Source organism: Manihot esculenta, chromosome 5, assembly GCF_001659605.2.
Source record: "Manihot esculenta cultivar AM560-2 chromosome 5, M.esculenta_v8, whole genome shotgun sequence".
NCBI lineage: Eukaryota > Viridiplantae > Streptophyta > Magnoliopsida > Malpighiales > Euphorbiaceae > Manihot > Manihot esculenta.
In genome coordinates, this window is record NC_035165.2 from 11,406,196 (window position 1) to 11,432,145 (window position 25,950).

Below are 25,950 nucleotides of genomic sequence, written 5' to 3' on the forward strand. Positions count from 1 at the left end.
ATGCATTGCCTCCCCGTCCCCTTCCACCTCCTCACCGTCACACTCATTGTCCGCACCGTCATACTCCAGCTCCACGACCTGCGGTATCACATTTACATTCTCCTCAACCTGCATCCACTTTTGGTACTGCATCAGATAGAGGGACAGGATCTGGATCAGCATCTACTCCATTATCTGCTCCAGCATCAGCAGGATCGACCACTGCTGTAGGCAACACACAGTCATTCCGACAGACCATTTCACTCATTAATAACAAGTAATAGTTAATTATTTCTTAATTACGATAAATTTCAATGTTACCCTATACTAACTAACGTTTTTTCATGTAGTTTACATCCGTCGGAGATGTGCAGTCGTAGGATTACTTTGATAATAAAAGAAAGATTGGTCGCGGAAGGGTACTGTTGGAAGACAGTGCCACATGACACCAAGGAGTTTTATTGGCAGGAATTCAAGGTGATGTGTACTTCTTTTAGCATTTTCACCTATATTATGAAATGAGTTATTACTAACTACTCATATACTTGAATCTTTGTGCAGAAATACTTCATATGGGATCAAGCAATTGACAGCTTGGTCAAAATTGCATGGCAGAAAAAGGAAACTGACAGATACAGGGGATTAATGTGGGAAATCAGGAAAGGGAAAACAAAGAATCTTGCTACACCAGATTCCGTTTTGAGTAAGTGGCAAGAAACTTGGAACACTTCTGAATACAAAGAGAAGTGTGACAAGTTTGCTGCCAATAGGCGCAGTGAGGCTGGAGGGTCAGGATCTGGTATTTCCAGGCACGCATGCGGTTCAGTTTCACAGTATGCCCACCAGTGGAGGATGGTATTAGTAAAAATTTTTATTTTATATTTATCTTCTTATAAATATTTTGTTTCGATTCGATGATAAATGCTACACTTCTTACAATTGGTAACAAAGAGAAAGACTTGGTAGAGAACCACTTCCTCATGAGCTTTTTGAGGCCACACATAAGAGAAAGGAGACGGAGGAGTTTGTTGATGCGAGGTCAAAAGCTATTCATGTAAGTTGATATTAAATGTAGTTATTAACAAATTTGATTTACTTAAATTGTTTTACTTATACGTGACTTTAAATTTATAATGCAGGATAAATACGTCCAACTGAAGGAGGCTGCAACATAGCAACAGGAGGGAAGCAATGAGCCTACGCCCATTAATGAGGCCCAGTTGTACTACGAAGCGGTTGGCGGGCAGAAAAAGAGTCGAGTTTATGGGTTAGGGTCCCAGGTTTCAGCATATTTTCATGAGCCATCTCATTCTTATGCTTCATACACGTCTGCACCCCCAGTGGATCCTCCTACAATTGAAGCAATGAACAGGATGCAGAATAAAATTGATCGGCTAGAGACAGAGAATGATCGAATTACCATAGTGCTGGACGAGTTGTAGACGTTTATGCATAGGATGATGGCACAACAAGGTATTGGGACATCCACTCAACCATCTGCTCCTAGGGCACCTCCAGCTCCGTCTCCACAGCAGCGGCATGATGATGCACCTGTCATTGCTGATCATCATACAGACAGTGATGATGATACAGATGATGAGCTAGCTAGTTTAGTTTAGTATGTCATTGCTGATCATCATACAGACAGTGATGATGATACAGATGATGAGCTAGCTAGTTTAGTTTAGTATGTATATTTTGTTATGACCAGTTGATAATTATTATTTCTAATTATAATTGTAGTACAAATTCTTTAAGTTTTAAATATATTTTAATGAGTATTTTGGTTTTGTACGTTTATAGTATTATTATTGTCCAGTATGATGATGGATGTATATGAATGTACAGGGTACAGGTACAGGTACAGGGGGTACAGGTATAGGGTGCACTACTAGTGCATATTTGCAATTTTATGGATCACCAACGGATTACCAACAGAATATTCGTTGGTGTCCATTTTTATTCACTAACGGATTACTAACCAAAAATCCGTTAGTGTCACTAACGGATACAAATTTCTGTTAGTGAATAATTTATCAATGAGGATTTTCCTGACGGATTTAATCCGTCACAGATCCGTTAGTGAAACATTTTACTAATAGATCATCAAAGCTTACCAACGGAATTTTCCGTTGGTGATTTTGTCAAATCTTGTAGTGTTAAAATCTTCAATGGGTGTATAACAACTGAATTAATTTGTTTAATGTACTCAAACTCTAATATAAAAGTTTTCTTTATTTTCCACCTCATCGTATAATTTACTCTTACTTTTCTATTTATAAAATATTCGCTTTCGATGATTAGAATTTCACAACTAAAGATATTGAGAAGGCTTTGCTTACATCCGTGAAAACTAATTGCCTATCATCTATTGGTTTCCATAAAACATAAAAATTAATTACTCTTAATAAACAATTAATTTATGCCTAATGAAACATCAGTAGCAAGAGATTTGGACTCTAGAGAATTCTGCTCATATTAATAAAAAATAAGTTCAAGCCTTAAGACAATAACAATGATTTTAGAAATTAATACTTAATAAAATATATTTTATAACAACTCTTAATAAGATATAGTGCTGTAAAAATGGAATATTCGGCCCGACCGGCGGATTCGATCTCAAAATGGACTGAACTAAAAAAATTCATTAAAAAATGAATTTTTAATATTTAAGTTTATCCTGTAGCATGTAATTAATTAAATTCATATTAACTAAAATTACATATTATATCAATTACAATTGAAAAAAGACATTATAATCTACAAATAAATTGTAATTCATTTTTTTATCTAAAATCTAAGTTTTAATTCATTTTTTTTTTCTAAAATCTAAGTATAATTTATTAAAATCGTTTAAATAACAAAATAAATTTATTAAAAATTATATAAAATAAAAAAATATTTCTAAATTAATGATGTTTAAATATTATTAGAATATTGATACATCTTCTCTTCTCTATCTACCCTCTTGTTGCCATCCATCTCTTAATTTTTGTCTATAAAAAATAAAATTGATTTATAAAATGATGTTATTTCAGTGTGTCTAAAATGGATAGTCCGTAAACTCGTCAAGTCCCGTCTGCACAGATTAAATTCTAAAATGGGTCAAGTAAAAAAAAGCTCATTTTAAAAATATATCTCAAATCTCTTGTTCAAATTCAAATTAAATAACTTCTGTTTAGGTATTTATTTATCTATTTATTTTTTTAACTATCGAACTTAAATAAAAAATTTTAATAGTGATTAATAACTCAAATTAAAAAAAAATAAATAAAACCTTAACAAACAATTGAAAACCTCATAAATCAATGTAAATTATTGCACCACCTTGAAACTATGAATTTAATAAGAAGAATTCAAAACATCAAATATGCAAATAAAAAATAACCCATGAGCACTAAATCTTACTTGACTTATGAGAATTGAAATTGAAATTTCCATACCTCCACTTGGGCAATTTGGCCTCCATCTTCATGTTTTTGGATTTGAGTCTCCTTATTTGAGAATAATCAGGAATGAAGGATGGTTACACTTATAGGATAATTAAAAAAAATTATATAAATAAAATCTTATACCTTAATTTTTAATAAAACGTAGCATATCCTTTCACGCGGTTAGCAAAATGATATTTTTTCTCTAATACCATGAAATATAATTGATAAATTATAATTTACTTTCTGATATTTATTAAAAACTATATTTCAATCCTTGATTAATAAAATAATTTTTTAATTTAAAATTTATATTTTTAATTAAAATTAATTACCATATTTTTATAGATTAATCCCTAAAAATTATAATTATTAATAAGTGATTCTATTTACAAAATAATCTCTCTATTTATTAAATTTTAATATTTATATGTGTAAAATAATAAAATAAAAAAAAGTTGATATCTATTTTTTGTCCTAATTAATAAAATTATGATTAAAAAGAGAAAACTTAGACGAGAAAGAACTTTTTGAACTTGAATTTAAATGCATATTGTTCTAAGATTTTTGATTTAATTTTAATTTTATTAATTTATTTTTAAATATAAGATATTAAATTTAATAGACATGTGAGATTAATTTAAAAAAAATATATAAATATTTATTTATAAATAATTATAATTATAATATTTAAAAACCAATTTATTAGACTATAAGAATGAATTATAACGAAAGTGACTATTAATTTTATCATAAAATAAAATTTTACAATTAAATTTAGAAATATTTGTATTAAATTTAGAAATATTTAAATTAAATTATGTGTTTTATAAAATTTTAAGAATTACCGATACTAAATAGAAAAATCTCATTTTGGTAAAAAGATAAAAATACTGTTTTATTATAAATTAAATTATAGAATTCTACTTAAAAAATACCAAACCACATAATAATTTTTTATAATTCTCCTGTACTTATTTAATAAGTGTCGATTGAACGCCTTTTTATTTAATAAGCAAGGAAACAAATAATAACAATAATTTTCTCTAAATTAATTGAAAATTATATTTTACCGACATAGATAGCCTAATCATACAAATTATTTCCTGACCTGTCTGCCCAACAAGACGGAACATTCATAGGAAACTTCGTTGTCAGAAGAGAAATGGTCCTCCTGATATCATAACCACAAAGTTCTGGCGATAAGCTTTAGCAGTTGCAGTGGTACTGAAACAAATTAAAAAGGAAAAAAAAGAAAAAAAGGGAAAGCTTTAGTGGGGATTTTGAGCAGTTCTTCCTTGACTTTCAGAGAATGGACTTCTGGATATATCAAGGGTGGAATTTGGACTAGGACATGGTCTCCAATTCTGTGGTTCTGATTAGCACACAACCTTCTTCTTTATATATATCTTGCATTCTAAGACTTGCCTTTACTGCGTCCTTAACATATTTAGCCATCTCAGGTTGATGTTCTTTACTTGTGTAATGAATCCTCGGAATTTCTATATCTTCACTCTTCTGTACTTGTTCTCTGCTTTTGAATCCATAAGCTGTGCTTCTTCTTCCTCGGATAAAATTGTTCTCAACTGCGGATCAGCTGGGTCCTTTTCATTTAATGGAAAAACCTGGACTGGCGATGTAGGCTCCAAGTTCTTGCCTGCTGAGTCTCGGGGAAGTACTATTTCTGTAGCTTCAACACTGAATAATCATCAAGTTCCTAAGATTCCATACTCTACTGCTCGCTTCTTTCGTTCTCATTTCACCTATTCTTTTCCTCTTTCCCCTGGCTTCAAATACATTCGCCTTCACTTCTATCCGGCTTCCTATTCCATCCTAAAAGGCAAAACCCACGTTGATTTCACTGTAGTCTCAGGTCCTTACACTCTGCTGAACAGCTTCAGCCCTTCTTTTATGTCGGACGCTTTGGAATTAGTTTACTTCTCTAAAGTTTTTGTCATTAACTTGAAGGAGAACCTTTTGAATCTCTCTTTTATCCCATCACCTGGAGCTTATGCCTTCGTCAATGGTATAGAAATTCAGAACTTCCCGACCAATTTCTATAATTACACTGATAATCATTTATCTCTTTACCATGAGCCAGCCTTTCAGATGCTTCATAGAGTCGAAGTGGGTTCTTCGGGACACCCGGACTGGATGGATGACTCCAACTATATACTGGGTTCTATGAGTGGCACTGTAATTTTTGGCCCATACGGGATCAAACGGGCACCTTGGAACATGTCGGAATATGCCGTTTCCGAAAATTTCTATCTATCAGCTCGGACGATGGGCAGTGATGATGCCATTAACATGAGCTACAACCTGACTTGGACATTCCTTGTAGATTCTGGTTTCAAATATCTTGTTAGGCTTCATCTTTGTGAGATTTCACATGAGATTACAGGGGTGAATCAGAGAGTGTTCACTGTCTTTATTAACAACAAGACGGCAGAGAACAGCTTGGATGTAATTGCTTTGGCTGGTGCACCATTAGTGGCAATTTACAGAGACTACATTGTTGCGGTTCCAAAAGGGATAGGAGGGAGGCAGCAACTCTGGCTAGCCCTGCATCCGAACCCGGAATCAAATCCCATGTTCAAGAATGCGATACTAAATGGAGTGGAGATCATCAAAGTTAGCGATGAGAATAACAATCTTGCTCTGCACTTTGAACCAAGAATCGGAGAAAGAAAGAAGATTCGACTTAGTGTCATCCTTGGAGCGGTGTTAGGATGCTTTGGTGGAATATTTCTATTTTTCTTGGCTGCATACCAGTGGAAAAAAAGGAATTCTTGCTGTTACAAAGTTTCACAACTTCGCCCAGTATCCCGTGACCCCAAGAAATCAAACATGGCAGTGCTAAGATCAGCGTCGATCTGCTGCCAATTCACATTAGCAGATATAAGAGTAGCCACCAGCAATTTCAGTGAAGCGCATGTGGTTGGTGTGGGTGGTTTCGGTAAGGTTTACAAAGGTTCCATAGACGGCGGAGTTACCCAAGTTGCCATCAAGCGAAAAAGTCCGGAGTCCCACCAAGGGGTACAAGAGTTTCAAACTGAAATTGATTTGCTCTCAACATTTCGTCACTTGAACTTGGTTTCCCTACTTGGCTTCTGCCAAGAGAACAGTGAACTCATTCTCGTCTACGATTACATGGCCCGTGGAACTCTCCGTGATCATCTCTACAAGAGATGCCATCCACCCTTATCATGGAATCAGAGGCTCAAGATTTGCATAGGTGCTGCTCGGGGAATCCACTATCTTCATACCGGCACAAAACATTCAATCATACACCGTGACATCAAGTCCACCAATATTTTGTTGGATGAGGACATGGTAGCCAAGGTCTCGGATTTCGGGCTGTCGAGGTTAGCACCCACTACAGGATCAAGCAGTTGCGTAAACACCGAGGTGAAGGGTACTATAGGATACCTGGATCCTGAATACTATCGAAGTAGAAAACTAAGTAAGAAATCAGATGTTTACTCTTTTGGCGTGGTGTTGCTTGAAGTGCTATGTGCAAGACCATTGGTGGTGGAGGAAGAGGAATACAAGGTTAGCTTGGCCGAATGGGCCTTACGTTCCCATCGAAGTGGTAACACTGGCTGCATTATCGATCCATTTCTAAGAGGAAAAATTGATTCTCAGTCTCTCATCACATTCATAGAAATTACAGTAAAGTGCTTGGCTGATCGACGAACACAAAGGCCATCCATGGGAGATGTGCTCCACAGTCTCGAATTGTCATTGCACCTACAAGATAACACCGATGCTAGGGTGGATTTAGAAGATCAGCAAGTGCTGTGACACTAACTGTTGTTTTTTAAGAAAATCAAACTTCATTAATAAAGTAAGTAGCCCAAGGTCATTATAATAGGTTTAGCTATACATTAAAATCAAAATTCATTAATAAACAAGTACAAAACAAAAAAGCTCAACTCTAAGAAGACAAATCTTAACTCATAGAAACCAACCCAGTAATTAGAGGAACCCGTCTTAAGACCAAGTTGATTGCTAACCATCTGAAAACTTTGACCATCATAAAAGAGGGAGGATCAAGTGGCTACACTGTAAATTAACTCCCAACTACTGTAGCTATAGAGGCCATGAAAACACTAACTAAAATTCAAGAGACATTCATATAAACATCAAACAGAAGGAGGGACAACTAGCTTCAAGGTGAGAACCCACCAAAACCACTAGGTCAAAATTGGCAATGATTTAGCAAACAAAGGCTTAAAAACCGTAGCTAAATGGCCAAGCTAAAGGTGAGAACCCACCAAAACCCACAAAGAGACTTTTCTCTCTCTATACCACTAGAGAAAGGTGAAAAGTCCAACTCATGGTTATATTTTCTTCCAATAAAGTATGTCAAAAGAAGTGTTAGTTTAATGTGATTTTTGCTAGTGCTTACAGCTTGCTTAGACTCATGCTTAAAAGTGTTCAATTGATATGCTCAAACTAAGACATTTTGGCTTAAAGTTAGCTGGCAGAAGCAGGTATTGACCAGTCCACTTGTATAATCTTCAATGAAAGTTTCATCTTGGCCCAAGAAGCATGTGAGAGAAGCTTTCTTTCATCTCATTAATGAATTGTACCTATGTTTTTATACAAGCCGGGGAGCTGGCTGCTTATTGTAACTAATTTTCATTCGCAATTCTTAACTTTTTCATATTTTCAATTTAATTATTTAATTTTAATTTATTTCTTAAAATTTCTTGAATTTTAGTTCAAATAGTGTTAGTAGCGTTATACTCTCTCTAAAACTTTTATTGTAGATTTTTAAATTAATTCAATTAAAATAATTATTTTTCTCTTCTTATTTTTCACATTATTTTATATTTTCTAATCAAGATTTAATTAATTTTAAATTTTTACACCAACAATAATATATTTACGCAACTTATTTTTATTATTTTTAGTTGTTAAATAAAAACTTTTTAATTCTTTTAAATAGAATGAGAATCTTTTTTATTCTTTTTATCCATTTATTTTTTTATGAAAATAAATGTTAAATAAATAAATATTTGATATTTACTAAATTATGATAATTCATAAATTTTTAAATATTATTACAAATATTATCAATTTTATTTTTAATTACATTTTGTTAATTATTAGTATTATTATTATTTCAATTGTGCAATTATTATAAGCTACATTATTAAAAATAATTTAAATAATTATCTAGTTAAAATATTTCTTTAATATTAATATTTTAAAATAAATAAAATAAAATGAAATAATGTAATAAATAAATAATAATAAAGAACTGGTTCCTTATAAATTTAGTAAAAAATATTTAAGTTTAAAATATAAATTTTAAAAATTTTTAATTTTAAATATATTAATAAATATTTTTTTTATGAAAGAGAGAGAAAGAAATATTTAATTTATTAACCTAGAAATCTACAATAATAAAGAAAAGAGAGTTTTATATAATTAAATTAAAGTGAGGCGAATTTTAAGAAAAAAATAAAATTGAGTGATCAAATTAAAAATATAATTAAAATTATGAGATTACGAGTTAAAATTATTCATTATAAATAACCTAAAGCGTAACATTACACAGTTTTTTTATTTAAACATTAAATATGAAATATTTTTTATTTAAACACTAAATATGAAATATTTTTAAAATTTGAGAAAAAAGTATTTACTCTCTTTGATGAACATGCAGCAAAAAATACATATTTTTTAGTTTATATTCTTCATATTTCTCTGATTCTAACTTTACTGCAGTATGTGGACTCTGATTTAACTCTTTTTCAACCAATTAAAAAGGGAAAAGGATAAAATGAATTGAAAAAAAAAAATCTAAATAATTTTACAAGATTTTTTTTCTTATAAAATGAATTATATCAAACAAAGTTTTTCTTTGTCATGATTTTTTTATCTTTTTTCTTTTTACCTCCCTACTGGCATCATGATCTCAGAAAATTCCACTCCTGGAGTTAGATCAGAATTGCCACCCAACTCCAAGATTATGTTTCTATCCTCTCTCTGCTCATGCATCTGCAGTTCCAGTGCTAATTCTAGGTTCCAAAGCACCTCATTTATCAATGGCCGATCTTGCCCTCGTTCTGCCAAGCACTTTTTTGTGATTTCCAAGAACTTTGCAAGAGATGCCGGTGAAATATTTCCTTGTAAATGTGGGTCAATCAATTGATCCCAGTCTGCATTCTCATAGCAATTTAAGGCCCATTCAACAAAGCTTAAAGTTTCTTCATCGTCCTGGTTGTCATTATCGTCTTCTTCTGCAGAAGGATTCACCACAAACTTCGCAGAAAGCACTTCCAACAGCACTACTCCAAATGAGTAGACATCTGATTTGTTCGTCAATATCTGAATGCGGCAGTACTCTGGATCCAGATACCCAATGCTGCCCTTAACTTTGCTGCTTCCACATGGAAGGCCTATTTTGGATAAGCCAAAATCTGAAATCTTGGCTACCCAGTTATTGTCTAACAGGATGTTGCTGGTCTTGACATCACGATGGACGATTTGATGCTTCAATCCTGTATGGAGGTAGCATAAACCTTGCGCAGCTCCAGTGCATATCTGGAGTCGCTGGACCCATGTAAGAGGTGATTCTTGTGGTTTATTAACAAAATGAAGACGCTCGAACAGAGTACCGTTGGGCATATACTCGTATACAAGGATCATCTCCTGCTCATCACGGCAGTAGCCCATCAAAGTAACAATATTGCGATGATGAAGGAGAGAAAGCGTCTTTATCTCTGCGAGAAATTCACAGGTACCCTGTTCAATTGACGCTTGATTCCCACGCTTGATGGCAACTGCAGTCGTTCCACTGTCCAGGTAACCTTTATAAACCACACCAAACCCACCAATACCGATAACCTGTGACTCATCAAAGTTATTAGTTGCTGCTTTGATCTCCCTCAAAGAGAATTGACGACAGCGAGACTGGGCATGGCTTGTGTTCCTTTTCTTTTTTCTCTCGCTTGCTGCTCTGTTCCACAAAGATAGCACGCAGATGATAAGGAATGCCAAGACCACTCCGCTGACCGAGCACCCAACAATGATAAGTAGTCTTTTCTTTGAACTTCCCGATGATCTAGAGGAGGAATTAACGACCGATCCCTGCTTTTGCGGTGGATTGAGTCCGGCGAGATCTCCACCATAATTGTTTATTTTGAATATCTCCACCCCATAAAAACGCGTCATAGTATTGAGGCATCGTTGCGGTGTTGGGGTGCAGCTCCAGCCAAAGATCCTGAATCATTTCTCCTACTTGTGGAAACATTGTGATGTAGTCTTTGTACACAGGAACTCCTTGTCCATCGCTCCATGCTATGACATCAGCTTGACCCTCGGCTGTTTGATTATTGATGTATATAGAAAATACTTTCTGGTTTATCTTTGTTATATTCCGATCAAGCTCGCAGAAATGGAGCCTGACAAGATAGATAAAACCAGTTTCAACAGGAAAAAACCAACTTAAATTATAATTTAAGTTGATCGCACCATGAATTCCCATAAAACGCCCGGTGCGATATACGACAGCAGGTGCGGTGTATGCTGGTACTGCTGCTGTGTACCTAACATTAAGATCATAATCAAATGCCAATTCCCCAACAGCAGATCCAAATATGAATGAATCATCCCGTGTCCAAGTGCGAAACATCCCCGTATCTGATTCGGGAGAAACATCAGCGCCTCCTACGTTGATTCTGTAAAGTGTCTCAAGTGCAGATGTATTTTCCAGTGTGATTGGCGTTGCAGGATGCCCAACGAAAGGAAGATGAACATTCTCGCCTCGTACGTAGAGATGCAATGGCATCGAAACAACTTCAATTCCGTTGACGAAGGCAAACGCATCAGAACCATTCGAAGAAGGGCTGAAAGTCAGATGAAGTGAATTGTTTTGTACATGAATTATGAATTCTTTGAAAAAAGTATGCACGTTATTGTAATTGGCAGCTAGAGAAGCACTGAAGTTGCTAAGGAGAGTATAGTGACCACAGGTAACTGAGAGAAAAGCTTTGGAGGGGTCCAAACCAGAATAAGAATATGGATAGAAGTGAAGCCGGACAAATTTAGGGCCGGGTATTACGTTGAAGATGTAGGTGAATTCAGAGTAGAAAAGCCGAGCGGTCTTGTAAGGAACTTCAGGGATTCCAGGGTCCATGGAAGAGGCTATGGATACTGTAGAGTTCGCGTGGCGGCTGAAAGCCACAATCTCTGATCCCACATCACCAGTCCAGTTCCGACCATCGAAGGATAGAATTTGCAAGGCATGGGAACCACAATCTAGTGCAGTATTTTGTATGGGAACATAAGAAAAGTTATCTGCACAAAGGGAGCCCTTGAGATAGAAGAAGAAGAAGAAGCAGAGGTGTAGAAAGATGATAATGCGCAGTGACTTGGAGCAAGGTTTCATGGTGTTTGATTTCTCTTTCATCTTCTAATTAGACCTTCACCTGCCGTATATATTTTGGTATTCGAGTGAGTGATTGAAGTTGACACTATGCTCCACAGTCCACACAGCTGGCTATCTCTATACTTATACACCATTTTTTTTACTATTGCAATAACCCTTCTGCATTATTTTTAACAAAAAAAAATATTTTATTTATATTATTCTCTTTTTAATATTATATTATTTATTTTACTTTAATTTTATTTATATATTTCACTCAAAAAATTTATATAATTTTATATATTCACTCTAAATATTTATATCATTTTTGATGACGTTGAGTCATCTGGGTCCTGAGTCCATACCAGTGAATATTGTCTACTTTGGCTCAAGACCGCACGGTTTTACTTAAAACGCGTCCACTGGGGTTTCAAGGATAGAGACTTATAAGGCCTTCTTCCTTTCAACCTCTTTTCGATGTGGGATACTTTTTGATCCACCCGCACAGGGAGCCTTCCTCCATACAGACCTGAGCGTGCTCACTCAGCCCACCGTACTCGAGAGAAAAAGTTTTTTAAGGAAGATGGGGTAACGTTAGACTTGATCCGGAGGACATCGGGAATTTTGGGGCTATCCATGGGAAGTGAAGAAGAGAAGCGTACCTTAACAATGGCCGAAGCTATGAGACGAGGTGGGCGAATGGCGTAGGGAATCAAAGATGGCAAATACTCCAAGAAGGCAGAAAGAGTTCAAAATTCGAAACGGTAACAAGACAGAAGGGCGTCCAAGCGTCTTAGAAGAAACTGTCCTTGGGCGGCGCGGTTGTAACGACCCCAAAATGGACCGTCACCGGCGCTAGGATTCAGGTCGGCTTAAGGCCGCCAGAACCCGTAGCAAGCCTGCTATACTCTCTGTGTACCTGTAGAACTCATACATGATCATACATTTTCTATGAAAATAAAAACTCTTCGCTGAACCAAGGCTTAACCTGTGCATGCACTATCTCTGTACTCTGTACTCTGTACTCTGTACTCTGTACTCTGTACTCTGTACCCCTGACTAGAGCTTACTCTAGATGGGATAACTCATATCTGTTAAGCCTGGTTTTTCACATACAGAAAAACATAGATACATACCAGATCATGTACAACACATACATCACTAAGTCAAGCACATGTCTACCTTTAGACACACAATTATTACATTTCTTTCATATTACATGTCCACTCTAAGCTATTACAAATCTCTTTACTCTTTCCGTACTCTGCTGGACTGTCCCTGTACACTGAACACTGAACCTGCAAAACTGGGGTTAAGGGAGTGGGATGAGCTCTATAGCCCAGTGAGTAGAACAGTAAAATATCTCAGTAAAACATGATCTCATGAAATGCGTCATAACACAAACATTTCACATCAAGAGTAAACCTGTCACCACATAGTCCCAGTAACTCTGTGCCAGGGCGTAGTCAAAGGCTCCTGGACTTCCTGTCATATATGTATATGTGTATATAACACCATTATACTTACCATTGCCAGGGCGTAGTCAAAGGCTCCTGGTCTTTACTATAACCCTGCCAGGGCGTAGTCAAAGGCTCCTGGACTTGCTATACCTGCCAGGGCGTAGTCAAAGGCTCCTGGACTTGCTATACCTGCCAGGGCGTAGTCAAAGGCTCCTGGACTTGCTATACCTGCCAGGGCATAGTCAAAGGCTCCTGGACTTGCTATACCTGCCAGGGCGTAGTCAAAGGCTCCTGGACTGACTGACTGAGCAGGCTCTGAAAACTCTGGAGCAGTACTTACTGCTGCTCTCTCTGGTTCCTCTGGTCTGTACAGATACAGATAAACTCAAATGAGGGACCAAACTAGCTTATGACCAACTCTATGAAACTTCCCCAGACTTCCCGTAAACTCACTCTCAACCTCATGCAAAGCATGCAAAGGAAAGCTGGACAGAACACTTTCGGCGGCAGGTTCGGCGGCCGAATGTCTTCTCCAGAGACGAAACTCAAGCACCTTCGGCGGCACCTTCGGCGGCCGAAGGCTCCAAACAGAGCCGAACATGCAAAAACACTCAGGGGCAAACTGTGGCAGCCAAGCCACCATGCAAGAGGTTCGGCGGCCGAATGAACCTTCGGCTGCCGAACCTGAGTTCATCCAGAACTCAGCCCGACGGCAAACCAAGCTCCTCCTTCCCTTCAACATCTCCAAACATGCATATATCAACTCCTCCACACTCATATACATAAGTATATGGTCTCAGGGGTCCAAAACTATCTAATAACCCCAAACAACAAAACAAACATAACACATAAACATAGATACATGCATAAATCAACAAAACCACTACTTCTCACTTACACATGCATCGCTCTCCCTTAACTTTCATAAAACCTACAGAAAACACATAACCAGGTTCAAGAGTATTACTTACCTCCTGTAAGAAGAAGCTCAACACTCTGACCAAAAGGCAACGGACCAACTTCCGTCAACCACTCAAATTCTCAAACACTTAGGTTTTTCGTCAAAACTTTCACTATCTTTTGCACACCAGCTCACTCTTGCATGAGCTGCTCAAACTGAGCACATATAGCATGGGAGACGTAACCAACTTCTGGCCATGACCTGGTGCTAACACCTGTCCAAAATGCTGACTAAGGGATACAAAACTGCTGGCTCAGCAACTCAGCTTCGGCTGCCGAAGCGCATGCAAAACCATGCAACATTCGGGGGCCGAACCTGAATTCGGAAGCCGAACATTGAGCACTTTCGGCGGCCGAACTTACCTTCGGCGGCCGAACTTGGCTCCTCTGCCTTGGGTCATTTCAGCTCAAAAACTTAATCCCATTTGACTTTAACACAATAACACACATCATAACACGTAGTAAAACATAAAGCCTACCCTCCTTTAGCATTCCGACACCCCGGATTCCACCGGACGACAGGAATTCCGATGCCGGATTCTAGCCGGGTATTACATTCTCCCCCCCTTAAAACCATTCGTCCTCGAATGAGTCTAAAACAAACATAAAAAGGAGGAAACTAACCTCAAAACAAATATGGATATTGCTGGAGCATAGACTCTCGCGTCTCCCAGGTGCACTCTTCTAGGTTATGGTGGTTCCATAGAACTTTCACCATTGGAATCTCCTTGTTTCTTAGCTGTCTGATCTGCGTGTCTAGAATCCGCACTGGCTGCTCTATATAGGTGAGATCTGTATGAATCTCCACCTCAGGCTCACTCAGAACCTGATTCGGATCTGACACAAACTGCCGTAGCATAGAAACATGAAATACCGGGTGAATCCTCTCCATAGAAGCAGGCAAATCTAGCTTATACGACACATTTCCGATCCTCTGCAAAATCTCAAAGGGTCCAATGTACCGTGGAGCTAATTTACCCTTCTTCCCAAAACGAACCACTCCTTTCATTGGAGACACTTTCAGCAATACCATATTACCCTCCTGGAATTCTAACTGTTTCCTGCGCACGTCTGCATAACTTTTCTGTCTACTCTGCGCTGTTCTGATTCTTTCTCTGATCACTGGCACTACGCGACTAGTAATCTCCACTAACTCTGGCCCTGCAAGAGCCTTCTCTCCTATCTCTTCCCAACAAACAGGGGATCTGCACTTCCTCCCATACAAAACTTCATAAGGAGCCATCCCAATGCTAGCATGATGGCTGTTATTGTAGGCAAACTCCACCAAAGGTAGATGCTGCCTCCAAGAACCGCCAAAGTCTAACACACACAGTCGAAGCATATCCTCTATGGTCTGGATGGTCCTCTCTGACTGTCCATCAGTCTGTGGGTGGAAAGCAGTGCTAAACTCTAATCTCGTGCCCATCGCACTCTGCAGACTTCGCCAAAATCTAGAGGTAAACTGAGGTCCTCTATCTGAAACTATCGACACTGGAACACCATGTAATCTTACTATTTCATCCAGATAGATCTGTGCCAACTTATCCACAGAATAGTTACTCCGTACTGGAAGAAAATGAGCAGATTTTGTGAGTCTGTCCACAATCACCCATATCGAGTCTATCCTGTTGGACGCTGCTGGTAAACCCACTACAAAATCCATGGCTATGTTTTCCCATTTCCACTCTGGAATCGGCAATGGGTTAAGCATTCCTGCTGGTTTCTGATGCTCTAGTTTCACCCTCTGGCAAACTTCACAAGCTGTCACAAACTGCACCACTTCTTTCTTCATGGCTGGCCACCAATAGATCCTTTTCAGATCCTGATACATCTTGGTGGCTCCTGGGTGAACACTATATCTTGCATTATGAGCTTCCCTCATAATGTCTTCTTTCACACTGCCCCTATCTGGTACACAAAGTCGACTCCCATAACGAAGGATCCCTCTATTATCAAAACGAAACTCTGCACTGTTGCCTGACTGAACAGTCCTGGCAATTTTCATCAACTCAGGGTCCTCATGCTGTCTCTGAGCGATCTGCTCCAGAAACACAGGTGTCACTCTCATCTGTGCTATCAACGCACCTGTACCAGACAACTCTAACTGTAATCCATCGTCTAAGAGCTTATAAAGCTCCATCACAACTGGTCTCCGCTCTGCTGCTATATGGGATAAACTGCCTAGTGACTTCCGGCTTAGGGCGTCTGCCACGACATTCGCCTTACCCGGATGATACTGGATCTTACAATCATAATCACTGAGCAATTCTACCCATCTTCTTTGCCGCAAATTCAGCTCTCTCTGACTTAAGATGTACTATAAACTCTTATGATCAGTGAAGATCTCGCATTTCACCCCGTAGAGGTAATGCCGCCACATCTTAAGTGCAAAGATAACTGCTGCCATCTCGAGGTCATGGGTAGGGTAATTCAACTCGTGCTTCTTCAACTGTCTCGAAGCATAAGCTATCACCCTATCACTCTGCATCAATACACAGCCCAATCCCACTCGAGATGCATCACAGAACACTGTGAAATCCTCATTACTGACAGGCAGAGCTAACACTGGTGCTGTGGTCAATCTCTGCTTGAGCTCCTCAAAGCTCTCGTCACACTGGTCTGACCAGACAAACTTCTGGTTCTTCTGAGTCAATTTGGTCATCGGAGCTGCTATCTTTGAGAAGTTCTGAACGAACCTCCTGTAGTAACCTGCCAGTCCCAGAAAGCTTTTAATCTCAGTCACTGTCGTGGGTCTGGGCCAGTTAGCTACAGCTTCTATCTTCTTGGGGTCTACCTCAATACCCTCTGCTGATACCACGTGTCCCAAGAAGGCAATGCTCCTCAACCAAAACTCACACTTCGAGAACTTGGCATACAAACCATGCTCTCTCAGTGTCTGCAAAACTATCCTCAGATGCTGGGCATGCTCCTCTGCATCTCTGGAGTACACTAAAATATCATCGATGAACACAATGACAAAGTGGTCCAGAAACTCACTAAAAACTCTGTTCATGAGATCCATGAATGCTGCAGGGGCGTTAGTCAACCCGAACGGCATCACTAAGAACTCATAATGCCCATATCTAGTCCTGAAAGCTGTCGTAGGCACATCTGCCTCTCTGACTCTTAACTGATGATACCCGGATCTCAGATCTATTTTCGAAAAACAACCTGCTCCAGCTAGCTGGTCAAATAGATCATCAATCCTAGGTAGCGGATATCTATTCTTGATAGTGACCTTGTTCAACTGTCTGTAGTCGACACAAAGTCTGAGGGATCCATCCTTCTTTCTAACAAAGAGCACTGGAGCACCCCACGGTGAGGTACTAGGGCGGATGAAACCCTTATCTACCAAGTCCTGCAACTGTTCTTTTAACTCTTTTAACTCTGCTGGTGCCATCCTATAGGGAGGAATAGAGATAGGTCTCGTACCTGGCAGCAATTCAATTTCAAACCCTATCTCCCTATTAGGTGGGAGTCCTGGTAAATCGTCTGGGAACACATCGAGAAACTCTCGGACGACTGGTACTGCGGCTGGTTCCCTCACCTGACTATCTAGCTCTCTCACATGAGCTAGAAACCCCTGACAACCCCTCCTAAGCAACCGACGAGCCTGAAGGGCTGAAATCATACCTCTGGGTGTACCTCTCCTGTCTCCTCTGAAGACACACTCTGACCCATCCTGGTCTCTGAGACTCACTATCTTTTCTCTACAGTCCAAAGTAGCACTATATGTAGATAACCAATCCATCCCTAGAATGACATCAAAATCCGTCAAATCTAGAACCACAAGGTCAGCTGGAAGGTATCTACCCTCTATAAACACTGGACTGAAACGACAGACTGACACTGCCACTGATGGGTCACATTTAGGTCCACTGACCCAGAGAGGATACTCTAACTCAGAACTGATCAAACCCAATCTCTCTATGACTCTCGAAGCAATAAAGGAATGAGAAGCACCGGGGTCCATCAAAGCATACACATCTGAACACCCAATGATGAGATTACCTGACACCACTGTGTTCGACATGTTAGCCTCCTCCTGTGTCACTGTGAAAATCCGTGCGGGGGCTACCGGATTTCCACCTCGGGAACCTGCTGCTGAAGTAGAGGCTGCCCCTCTCCCTCTACCTCTGCCACTACTCTGAGGTATGACTGGAGCTACTGGCCGTACAACTGGCTGTACCACACTGCCTGAACTCATCTGCTGGGATGGTGCAAAAGTCACCTGAGGACAATCCCGAGCAATATGCCCTTCCTGTCCACATCTAAAACAAGCTGTAGATCCCAACCGACAAACTCCGCCATGTGGTTTTCCGCATCTTCTGCAGACTGGAGCTGTGCCAGAGCTTGAGCCACTACTTATTCCCAGACCTGACTTCACTTTATTCCAGAATTTACCCTTTGTTCCTTTTGCTCTATCCCATCTCTTGCTGCCTGACGTGCCTGTACTGGGGGCCTTAGAACCCGAAGCCTGTGCCTTTGATTGTTTCTGAATATTGGCACTAGCCTCCATTTTCCTGGCTACGTCCACTATGGTATGGAAACTCTCCTTTTCTGCTGGAAGAATCAAGGAAGCATACCTGGGATGCAATCTCATAGTATATCTCCTTGCCTTCTTCTGATCAGTATCATAGGCTTGACCCACATACTGAAGCAAATCCAGGAACTTATCTGTGAATTCATCAACACTCATCTCATCTGTCTGTCTCAACTGTTCGAACTCTATTACTTTCATCTCCCGAGAACTGTCAGGAAAAGCCCACCCTGCAAACGCATTGGCGAACTCTCCCCATGACATGCTGTCCATTCTGGGTTCCACATAGTTCTTAAACCATTCTCTGGCTTTCTTACATTTTAATGTGAAACCTGCCATTTCAATGGCTCTACTATCATCAGCTCCCAACTCACTAGTTATCATCCTAACTGCTCTGAGGTAATCAAATGGATCATCTCCCGTGTTGTATTTAGGAGCATCCAATTTCAAGTACTCCGTCATTTGCACTTTACCTCCAGAGGAGCTAGGTTGATGTCTGTCAACAACAGGGGCTACTGGTTCTGGTGGTGGTACTGGTTCATTTGGCTCTGGGTGTGCTGCACTTGGATGGGTAGGGGAAGATGGATACATAGGATATGGTGGATAATAAGGAGGATAAGGCATATAAGGCATGTAAGAAGGATATGGCACAAAACTAGAGTACTCCGACATACCTTCCATCGGATACTCTGGATAGCCAAAACCTGAGGTCTGAGCACCTCCCTGTGACTCTCCCATACCTTCCTCAAAACTGCCCATACCCATGCTATCATCTCTAGATTGATCAATCTCCATAGCTTCCCTCCTTTCCTCTGATCTTCCTCCCCTCACTGTTCCTCTTCTGCTCTCGTCGACAGACCTTCTAGGGTCTATTGACATACCTTCCCTGCTAGATCTCTGAGACCTTGCCCTTGGCAATGCAGGAGGATGAGCAGCTGGTCTCTCACTCTCTGGTGGGACTCCAGTCAATTGAGCTGATCGACGAGTTCCTCGCATCTTTCTCTCTCTGAAAACACAGCATATAACAGAGCACTTTAGCACATAAACAACACATAACACTAAAGCACATGCATAACTCATGGCATAAAACAGATAGGACTCAAGACCCTATCCTAGTGGACATGATTTCCTATTGTGCTTGACCACTTTCTCTATGAGCCCGACACTGTCTCTATAGGTCCGATCATGTGAACCTAGGGCTTTGATACCAATCTGTAACGACCCCAAAATGGACCGTCACCGGCGCTAGGATTCAGGTCGGCTTAAGGCCGCCAGAACCCGTAGCAAACCTGCTATACTCTCTGTGTACCTGTAGAACTCATACATGATCATACATTTTCTGTGAAAATAAAAACTCTTCGCTGAACCAAGGCTTAACCTGTGCATGCACTATCTCTGTACTCTGTACTCTGTACTCTGTACTCTGTACTCTGTACCCCTGACTAGAGCTTACTCTAGATGGGATAACTCATATCTGTTAAGCCTGGTTTTTCACATACAGAAAAACATAGATACATACCAGATCATGTACAACACATACATCACTAAGTCAAGCACATGTCTACCTTTAGACACACAATTATTACATTTCTTTCATATTACATGTCCACTCTAAGCTATTACAAATCTCTTTACTCTTTCCGTACTCTGCTGGACTGTCCCTGTACACTGAACACTGAACCTGCAAAACTGGGGTTAAGGGAGTGGGATGAGCTCTATAGCCCAGTGAGTAGAACAGTAAAATATCTCAGTAAAACATGATCTCATGAAATGCGTCATAACACAAACATTTCACATCAAGAGTAAACCTGTCACCACATAGTCCCAGTAACTCTGTGTCAGGGCGTAGTCAAAGGCTCCTGGACTTCCTGTCATATATGTATATGTGTATATAACACCATTATACTTACCATTGCCAGGGCGTAGTCAAAGGCTCCTGGTCTTTACTATAACCCTGCCAGGGCGTAGTCAAAGGCTCCTGGACTTGCTATACCTGCCAGGGCGTAGTCAAAGGCTCCTGGACTTGCTATACCTGCCAGGGCGTAGTCAAAGGCTCCTGGACTTGCTATACCTGCCAGGGCGTAGTCAAAGGCTCCTGGACTTGCTATACCTGCCAGGGCGTAGTCAAAGGCTCCTGGACTGACTGACTGAGCAGGCTCTGAAAACTCTGGAGCAGTACTTACTGCTGCTCTCTCTGGTTCCTCTGGTCTGTACAGATACAGATAAACTCAAATGAGGGACCAAACTAGCTTATGACCAACTCTATGAAACTTCCCCAGACTTCCCGTAAACTCACTCTCAACCTCATGCAAAGCATGCAAAGGAAAGCTGGACAGAACACTTTCGGCGGCAGGTTCGGCGGCCGAATGTCTTCTCCAGAGACGAAACTCAAGCACCTTCGGCGGCACCTTCGGCGGCCGAAGGCTCCAAACAGAGCCGAACATGCAAAAACACTCAGGGGCAAACTGTGGCAGCCAAGCCACCATGCAAGAGGTTCGGCGGCCGAATGAACCTTCGGCTGCCGAACCTGAGTTCATCCAGAACTCAGCCCGACGGCAAACCAAGCTCCTCCTTCCCTTCAACATCTCCAAACATGCATATATCAACTCCTCCACACTCATATACATAAGTATATGGTCTCAGGGGTCCAAAACTATCTAATAACCCCAAACAACAAAACAAACATAACACATAAACATAGATACATGCATAAATCAACAAAACCACTACTTCTCACTTACACATGCATCGCTCTCCCTTAACTTTCATAAAACCTACAGAAAACACATAACCAGGTTCAAGAGTATTACTTACCTCCTGTAAGAAGAAGCTCAACACTCTGACCAAAAGGCAACAGACCAACTTCCGTCAACCACTCAAATTCTCAAACACTTAGGTTTTTCGTCAAAACTTTCACTATCTTTTGCACACCAGCTCACTCTTGCATGAGCTGCTCAAACTGAGCACATATAGCATGGGAGACGTAACCAACTTCTGGCCATGACCTGGTGCTAACACCTGTCCAAAATGCTGACTAAGGGATACAAAACTGCTGGCTCAGCAACTCAGCTTCGGCTGCCGAAGCGCATGCAAAACTATGCAACATTCGGGGGCCGAACCTGAATTCGGAAGCCGAACATTGAGCACTTTCGGCGGCCGAACTTACCTTCGGCGGCCGAACTTGGCTCCTCTGCCTTGGGTCATTTCAGCTCAAAAACTTAATCCCATTTGACTTTAACACAATAACACACATCATAACACGTAGTAAAACATAAAGCCTACCCTCCTTTAGCATTCCGACACCCCGGATTCCACCGGACGACAGGAATTCCGATGCCGGATTCTAGCCGGGTATTACAGCGGTCATGATGGTCCTCGATATTTACCCCCTCGACAGTCAGATAATAACTGCCAAGAGGGTAAAGGGGCAATTGATGACTGCGATATTTCTTCGTCCGAATCAGAGGCGAGGCCCACGATATCGGCCCATTACTTAGATATCTTCGAGTGCTTAGTATGAATAAGGTCTGGTTCATTCAAATGGTAAGGTCGGGCTCTCTCCTGACACGCCTCAACTGGGATGGTCCATTCTCCAGCTCCGTAGGGGAGCCCCTCTTCAGCCCGATCTTGTTCCCTTCACTCGGCCGGCCCAACCAGGAACCCAGAGTAAGACCCATCCGTTCATCTTGCAGACCTATCCATCCGTGCCCAAGGAGAATCAGAGGCCGTTATGCATGGGGCAGAGATTTGATTCCCACGTACGTCTGAATCAGCGTAGCAGGGACAGATGGTCTACTGGTACTCGTTCTTTTGGCACGTCACTAGCAGACAAAAAGAAACCTATAAAAAGAGAAATACTCTCTTCTAGGTTTAAGTTTTGAAGTTTTACAGAGTCCATTGTAAAAACCCTATTTCTCTGGATCTCATATCATCAATTTTATATTTTCATTCAATATTTAAATATTTAATTATTTTATAAATATATTATAAATAAATTAATTTATTATAAATATTATTTATAATTATAAATATATTAATTTAAATTAAATTTTAATAATTATAAAAATATAAAATAAATTAAAAATATAATAAATTATGAGTTGAAAAAAATTAAACTTAATTGAAAATATATATAAATTTTAAATTATATTATAAATTAAAAAAATAAAAAAAATATAAATTTTAAATTATATTATAAATTTTAAAAAATATATTATAATAAATTTTAGCGCTGTATTGAAGGGCATCTATCACCGTGTGATCACCTTATACAGAAAATTTTGGGTAAAAACTCTTATACACAATTTTTTGCATTATTAAATTAGAAAAAATCAAGTATATATAGGAACTGTAAAACGATTTAACGTTGCCAATAATAAAATTAAATTTTATGAAAAATCAAATATTATTTACTACAAAATAGTGTGAAATAATTTTAAATAAATATATATTAAGTCAAATTTAATACATCACAAACAAATTTATATACATTAAGAATTCATCGATATATTATCATAATTTTTCGTAGTTATATATTTTTACATCTAATATTTTACAATAGTGAGAATATTATTTATATTTATAAGAAGAAATATTTTATTTATATTAATTTATTTATCTAATTATGTCAAAGAATAGTTATTAATAAAATTAAATTTATCAATAAAAATAAATCCGTAAGAAAAATTTTTATTTAAATTAATTTAATTACATGAGTAAAATATTATTATATTTTTAACAATACATTTCCCTTCCCTTCCCTGAGTACTACTTACCTATCCTATTTTTTCATATGTATTTTTCTTTATTTTTTTATTTTAGCATATATATTAAGTAAATTATTTTTCTTATTTCAAAATTTTTATTAATTTTAATCACATTTAGCTAATTCAGTTATCAGTTAAAAAAATTAATTCAATTATTATTATTTTCATTAAAATAATTCTAAAATAATTAAATTTGAAATACAGATAATGATAAAAAAAATTTAAATTATTTATATTTTAACATATATATATTTTAAATAATAAAAATTAATTAATATACTTTAATATAATTTTTAAAATTTTAAATTTATTTATATATTACCGTCAAGTTTAACTGATTAAATTTAATAGAAATATCACATCATCATTTTAATCATCATTAAAATTAATATTTTAATATAATTCAAATATATAATTATAAAAAAACTCTAAATTTTATTAATTTTAACGGCTTCAACTTTTCTTTTAATAAATATATTCCAAATTAATTTTTAATTTATTTAATTTTTAATTTTGATTTGACTTATAATTTTAGATGACAAATTTTTAAAATTTTATAATTTATTTTTTATATGAATAAATATAATTTTTTACATAGTTATTAGTTATACGTATTAGGCTAATAATATTATTAAAAAATCAAGAGTCATAATTCTTACCATCTGAAAATTTAATTTATAACTATATTTTATATATTATGTAATAAATTTATTTATTTTAATTTTAGTTAAAGTGAATATAATAAATATAATTAATTTTTTTAATTGAAAAAATCATGATTATTAATTTATTAGACTTAATATTATTAAAACACTTAATAATTATGTAAAAAATTACATTTTATCGATATAAATTATAAATAAATTAAATTAAAATTAAAAAATAAATAAAATTAAAATATTGATTTGAAATATATTTATTAAAAATAAAATTTAGAATATAATTGTTGAAATTAATAAAATTGAAAATTTTAATTAATTATATTAAAATTATTCAATATATTATAATAAGTAAATAATAAATATTATGTTATTAATATTAATTGATCTTAAATTAAAGTACATACATGTAATTAATATGCAACATAATATATAATAAAAATTTTACTTCAATCTAATATTTGACTAAATAATTTTAATAGATTTTTTTTAACATACAATTAAAATTACATTAAAAATCCGTAGAAAATACAGTATATGGCCTAAGAAAATCTAATCAGACCCGAGCCCAGTATAAAGAAATCCAACTCAAGCCTACCAATCAACTCAGACGACTCTACCCAATCCAATATAGAACCATCACCACCCACTGCTATGCAGACAGAAAAGGAAAGAGAAATTCTCTATGCCAGCCATCGTAGATGCAAAGCCAATCGACGCGTATTCAGAAAAAGAAAAAGAACTCGCAAAAATCAAGCACACAAGACATGCAATCAGCTAAAACTCTAGCGACCAAAATAAACAACACAGCACACAAGCAAAGATAACCAGCACCATCCAAGCCAAATCCCACAGGATGAGTACAGATAATTAGACCAGTTAACCACGCCGGTACGATACGATAGAGTTCATGATCACCTAGGCCCATAAGAGTATGATCATTAAACATGGCGGTATGGTTATTGAATTGTCAACGCTAAAACCAACCGAATTTTTCTAAAAATAAAAAAAAAAAACCCTAACTAAAATTAAAATCAGAAAAATATCTATATAGAAAAACTTCATATTCACACCAACACAAATCTATATATAAATCCAAAAATGAAAAAAGCGACTAAGGTGGAGTCTATATCACCAATTCACCATCAAGCAAAGAAACCAACTAGCCCTAAGAAAATATATCACTCGGTTTTGACTTATCACCAATTCATCCAGTCCAAATCATAAGGCAGCCCTCACTCGGTTTTGACTTATCAAAGTAGTTAATGTGAACGCATTACCTATTCACAGAAGAAAATATATCACTTGAAAGAAGACAGATTTAAATTTCAACGAATAATTTTCTTAGAGAAAATCATCAAAGGCCGAAGTCCTGTCTCGTATATCAAGATTCTTAATTTATACAAAGGGTAAATTTAATCCTTAAATCAGAAAATCTAAATTCAAATCATAGATACGGAATACTTTATAAATTGAAAAAATATATTTTATTTATTAATAGACCTATACGATATAAATTTGAATTAAGACATCGAATAGTTTTACGCAAAAAAGAAAGAGACTGTGCAATGAGATTTGCTGCTAATTTCAAAAATAAAAGTTTCATTTTCCATTACTAGTTCAAACAGAAATATCAGCTGTTTAATAATTTAAGACAACATATTTTTTATTTGCGCAGGCTTCTAAAATAACCAGCAGGATCATCCTCAAAGTCGTCTCTGAAAATGCGATAATTCCTTCCTGGAGCTTTCATAGTCTTCCTTTCATCA

General features: G+C 37.5%; 2 protein-coding genes and 1 pseudogene across 2 annotated transcripts; 2 read left to right on the forward strand and 1 right to left on the reverse strand.

Moving 5' to 3' along the window:
* Positions 1 to 345: 345 nt before the first annotated feature.
* On the forward strand, positions 346 to 1,154 carry LOC122723686. Its single transcript, XM_043956782.1, has 4 exons — positions 346 to 456; positions 541 to 812; positions 931 to 1,033; positions 1,119 to 1,154. Exons 1-4 carry the CDS (start codon positions 346 to 348, stop codon positions 1,152 to 1,154), a joined length of 522 nt encoding a protein of 173 aa, XP_043812717.1.
* Positions 1,155 to 4,531: 3,377 nt separating this feature from the next.
* Positions 4,532 to 7,286, forward strand: LOC110615265 (receptor-like protein kinase FERONIA). The gene has a single exon (XM_021757058.2). It carries the CDS (start codon positions 4,878 to 4,880, stop codon positions 7,215 to 7,217), a length of 2,340 nt encoding a protein of 779 aa, XP_021612750.1. The 5' UTR covers positions 4,532 to 4,877; the 3' UTR covers positions 7,218 to 7,286.
* A 1,870-nt stretch (positions 7,287 to 9,156) lies between these two features.
* Positions 9,157 to 11,883, reverse strand: LOC110615264 (annotated as a pseudogene).
* Positions 11,884 to 25,950: the final 14,067 nt, after the last annotated feature.